Below are 5674 nucleotides of genomic sequence, written 5' to 3'. Positions count from 1 at the left end.
TACAAATCATGATATAATGAAACATAAATTAACCACTTTAACCCTATTTTATATATAGGCTATTTGAAAATAGCCGATCTACAAGCTCACAACGCGTCACGATGCGACGCGTTGTGAGCTTGTACATCTGCTATTTTCAAATATTTAGTACTTTTACTTTTGGTACTTTAAGTACATTTTGATGCCAATACTCTTGTACTTTTACTCAAGTAAATTTTGAATTCTGGACTTTTACTTGAATTTTACTTGAATTCTGGACTTTTACTACTAACAGAGTATTTTTATATTGCAGTATTGGTAGTTTTACTTATGTAAAGAATTTGAGTACTTTTTCCACCACTGCCTGAGAATGAATGTGATCCTACCTTTAGATAATGGACAATTGGTGTTTGAGTCAATTGGTCTAACCTAAAGTTGAATAGAATTGTGTGAGTTGAAAGTCATTAGTTAGTGTGGGGACATAAATGATGACTTGATGATAAATGATGATAAATGATGATGACCTGATCAATCCTCATTACTTCTCAGATACAGTAGCTGGTTAGAATTTCACGGCTCATTGGATTAATGCCCAGACAAGCGATAACACAATTGCAGTGGTGTAAAGCAAGCAACCAAGTACATTCACTCAAGTACTGTACTCAAGTACAATGTTGAGGCGTCGCGACGCGTTGTGAGCTTGTAGATCTGCTATTTTCAAACATTTTAGTACTTTTACTTTTGGTACTTTAAGTATAGTTTGATGCCAATACTTTCGTACTTTTACTCAGGTAACATTTTGAACACAGGCCTTTTACCTGTAAACAGAGTATTTTTATATTATGGTATTGCTACTTTTACTTAAGTAAAATATCCCAGTACTTCTTCCACCACTACATAATTGGAAGGTCACAGGCCTAAAGTATATAGGCTAATCCCAGTGAATGATATTGTTTCTCGCAGACACATGGTGGGACAAGGGAACAATATATGGGTCACATTTCACAGCTGCCGTAATCTTGGTTGCCAGGCAGCCATCTGTGTGACCAACAGCCGCCATTCCTTCGATCTGTGCAGGAGAGCGTAGCAGCGGATTTTCTGTTTGCCCCGCTCCTTGGTCTCTCTGGCTTCTCTGGTTACCACAACATGCCGAGCTGGTTGCCTAGCAACCCCGTGCCTATAAAGGTGCTCCATGCACTTTTTACCTGACACAACAAAGGTCCCAGAGCCAGGCACATCACAGCTTAGCGAGAGACTACTTTGAAGCAATCAAAAATGGTGAGGCCTTTTTCATTCATGGTCAAATGTTAATACAAATACTAAATGATAATGTTAGAATGCATGTTGATATTTGTGATGCGACAAAAGGATAGGCCTAAATGTTTCTATATTCTGTGAACATGAAGTTGTCAATTTCTTAAGGCATTAAAGGAGGAGTACTTATTTTATATCAATTACACACCCCATGAAGCCTTGAATCCATGGATTCTTTTTAGTTTTTGTCGCATTCCTAAGCTAATAATTTGATTCCCATCTCCTACCGGCTAATGTATCCGGTAGGAGACACAAAGTAGATTATTTGTGTCTCCTACCGGAAACACACCCAGTCATCAAATTATTGGCTTAGGAATGCCACAAAAATAAAAATAAATCCATGAATTCAAGGCTTCATGGGGTGTGCAATTGATAGAAAATAAGTCATTTTTGGGTGAACTCCTCCTTTAAAGACATGCACTTCAACCTTGTGTACTTCAAAATGAGCCGGCCACCATTTGGAGAAAGTGTCATCTTATGTTAGAAAACGATTGTTTGGGTAAAAAGCACAATTCATGTTAGACTGCTAACATGAATTTGTCCTTTTTTGTTACCTATTAGAAACCTCTAATTATAAACAATGCTATTTTGATGATGAAGTAACCTTTATGTATGACATGTTCAGTAATACATTATAAAGTAGGTCTAGCAACTATTTCTTAAAACTGACGCCTTACCTTGGAAGCTACTGTACAACTCAACTCATGGTGGACTAGCATAATTATTTACTATAGCCTAAGAACTTTGCTCACTAAGAGGAAACACATACAAGTATAAAACTATACTTGTGAAATATTTAATCATGAATATACTGTATACTGTATACTCTCATTTTTGCATGTAAACACTTCACTTTTCCCGTAGCGTGAATGTATCTCTATCCATGTGGGCCAAGCCGGAGCTCAGATTGGCAATGCATGCTGGGAACTGTTTTGTCTGGAGCACGGCATCCAGCCGGACGGTCAGATGCCCAGTGACAAGACCATCGGAGGCGGAGACGACTCCTTCAACACCTTCTTCAGCGAGACCGGAGCGGGGAAGCACGTTCCCAGGGCTGTGTTTGTAGACCTGGAGCCAACAGTCATAGGTAAATCAGTTGTTTTCAAAGTGAAAGTGATCTCTTAACAAAAAAACATTCATTCATTATCCTGTCCATTGAACACAACAATGAATGTTTTGGATTAAAACCCATTTAGACCGGGGAAGCATCTGTGTCATTTTAGATTTCTTTGGGCTGTTCAAAAATAGCAGATCTACAAGCTCATAGCACGGCACCGAGTGCCGCGCTATGAGCTTGTATATCTGCTGTTTTCTTTTGAAACCGTGAAGGTTTGTGCAAATCTTTTTAAAGCGATTGCTTCTGGGGATTCTACAAAATGTCTTCTAAATCCTAACAGTTTTTCTTTAAAAAAAAATGTATGTTTGTATATCAGTGGTTCTTAAACTTGTTCATGTCAAGGACCCCCAAAATTATATGTATTTGGCCGCGGACCCCCATCTCAAAATATGTTGTTCCAGGGACCCCCAGAAGCGAAGATTTGAGTTAAAAATATTCAAATATTCAAAGATTTGCACACATTTTCACGATTAAAAATAAATAAATAGCAGATCTACAAGCTCATAGCGCGGCACTCTGTGCTCTGTGAGCTATGAGCTTGTAGATCTGCTATTTTTGAATAGCCCAAAGAAATCTAAAAATGACACACAGATGCGTTCCAGGTCTTAATGGGTCAAAACTGAAGCCTCACAGTTTGCACTCAAAAGATACTTCTGTAAGAATTAAAACAGAACGTTTATTGTAACATCAGAATGGTCATATTATAAACCAGGAAAGATCATGTTTTCTTGGTGATTGGGTGGAGGGACATACAGTATGGACAACTGGAGCCAGTAACTATCACACAATCACTCAGTAGGTATATGAGTGATTATCAAGTAGCCAGTTTCATAAAAAAACACCCACTCATTCTCGATTTGACCATGGTGTTCGATATTTTCGACCCAAAAGTTAGGCATCTCTTTGAGACATCCTTGGAATCTACCTACTTTAAAGACGGGGTGCCGTGATTTTCAGTGATTCCCCCCCCCCCCCCCTAAAACATAATCATCAGGTATTATGGTTATACTAGGAGGAAGATTTTTTTCAAAAAAGTGTACAGAAAGTGTTAAAATTATGTTTTTATGTGGACACGCCTCCAGTTCATTAAGTATACCTGGTTCTCACCTTAGCACCTCCTCCACCACCTTAGCACCACCAACCTGTCCTAGTCCCTCCTCCTCCTCATGCCCACACCTGTTGTGTTATGATAATGAGGGGGAGGGTATAATTTTACTGTGTCATTAAAGTGCTGTTTTTCTATTGGCACGTTTGACCCTCAAGGTTTCAGCCTCCAGGAAGAAACTCAAAATAGTCAGAGAAGACATAAAACACCATAAAAACACCACCACTCTTAATGAAGTTCTATCAACCTCAGACACATGAAAAACAGAAAAAGTGCAAAACCATGGCACCACCTCTTTAAGTTTAATAAAAATACGCCTCAAGTCATTTTGTTGACAGACACAGACAAACAAATAAACAACTCAGCTGGTGGAGGTAACAGGCATGTTCAATATAATGGATATTTTCCCATTACAGATGAGGTCCGTACAGGCACCTACCGCCAGCTGTTCCACCCTGAGCAGCTGATCACCGGCAAGGAGGACGCGGCCAACAACTACGCCCGTGGTCACTACACCATCGGCAAGGAGATCATTGACCTGGTTCTGGACAGGACTCGTAAGCTGGTAAGCTTTTATTTATACAATAGTATGAAATAGATTTTTTATGTTGTAATTAACTTTGAACAAAATATTAAATGTTATTCCCTGATTTATTTCTTCAGGCGGACCAGTGCACTGGGCTCCAAGGTTTCCTCATCTTCCACTCCTTTGGTGGAGGAACCGGCTCCGGTTTCACCTCCCTGCTGATGGAGCGTCTCTCCGTCGACTACGGGAAGAAATCCAAGCTGGAGTTCGCCATCTACCCCGCCCCTCAGGTGTCCACGGCCGTGGTGGAGCCCTACAACTCCATCCTGACCACGCACACCACCCTGGAACACTCTGACTGTGCCTTCATGGTGGACAACGAGGCCATCTACGACATCTGCCGCAGGAACCTGGACATCGAGCGTCCCACCTACACCAACCTCAACCGGCTGATGGGACAGGTTGTGTCCTCTATCACCGCTTCTCTTCGCTTTGACGGCGCCTTGAACGTGGACCTCACAGAGTTCCAGACCAACCTGGTGCCGTACCCTCGTATCCACTTCCCTCTGGCCACCTACGCCCCGGTCATCTCCGCGGAGAAGGCCTACCACGAGCAGCTCTCCGTGGCCGAGATAACAAACGCCTGCTTCGAGCCGGCCAACCAGATGGTGAAGTGCGACCCCCGCCACGGCAAGTACATGGCCTGCTGTCTGCTGTACCGAGGCGACGTCGTGCCCAAGGACGTCAACTCGGCCATCGCCACCATCAAGACCAAGCGCACGATCCAGTTCGTGGACTGGTGTCCCACGGGCTTCAAGGTGGGCATCAACTACCAGCCGCCCACCGTGGTTCCCGGAGGAGACCTGGCCAAGGTGCAGAGGGCCGTGTGCATGCTGAGCAACACCACGGCCATCGCCGAGGCCTGGGCCCGCCTGGACCACAAGTTTGACCTCATGTACGCCAAGAGGGCCTTCGTCCACTGGTACGTGGGCGAGGGCATGGAGGAGGGAGAGTTCTCTGAGGCCAGAGAGGACATGGCCGCCCTGGAGAAGGATTACGAAGAGGTGGGCACCGACACCCTCGCGGACGAGGGAGAGGAGGGGGAAGAATATTAGGCTTCAGAAGCAAACGTCACAAAATCAATGACTGTAAGGTTCTTTTTTTTCTTTCTACCAGTTATGTAACATTAATTCATATGAAAATGTAAGAAATAAACCTTTAATATCAACTTTGTCACAGAGTAATGTCCCATTAAATCAAACATGATTTGACATGGAGAATCAAACAGCCAGACTCATTGTGCCGTGACTTGAAATTGGTTGAATTCAAGAAAAGATTTTGTCAAATCTGTCTTACTATTGTTTCCAAGTTTAAATGACAATCAACATTATATGAATGCTAACTTAAATATTATATAGCCTGAGCAGTATACTATACTATTCAAACTTTTCATGATCTGCTTAGTGTATTTTGGTGCACAAATATGTCCTTTCTGTGTGAATAAATTAAGCCAACTAACAACAAAACGAATCTCAAGTGGCATGGTTCATCTGACACTCACTGCTTAGATTAGTTTTCTCTTATCAGGGTCAGTCGCTTAATGCCATTTAAATGTCTTGTGCACATGCAGTGG

At 42.3% G+C, this 5674-nt stretch overlaps 1 protein-coding gene across 1 annotated transcript; it reads left to right on the top strand.

Moving 5' to 3' along the window:
• Positions 1-1142: 1142 nt before the first annotated feature.
• Positions 1143-5421, top strand: LOC308080701 (tubulin alpha-1A chain-like). Its single transcript, XM_080422648.1, has 4 exons — positions 1143-1257; positions 2158-2380; positions 3932-4080; positions 4179-5421. Exons 1-4 carry the CDS (start codon positions 1255-1257, stop codon positions 5154-5156), a joined length of 1353 nt encoding a protein of 450 aa, XP_080278774.1. The 5' UTR covers positions 1143-1254; the 3' UTR covers positions 5157-5421.
• Positions 5422-5674: the final 253 nt, after the last annotated feature.

The sequence above is a fragment of the Gymnoscopelus braueri genome (assembly GCF_963280865.1).
Source record: "Gymnoscopelus braueri genome assembly, chromosome: 24".
NCBI classification, from domain to species: Eukaryota; Metazoa; Chordata; class Actinopteri; order Myctophiformes; family Myctophidae; genus Gymnoscopelus; species Gymnoscopelus braueri.
Note: the sequence above shows the minus strand (reverse complement) of the source record. Positions and strands in the feature narration are given on the sequence as shown.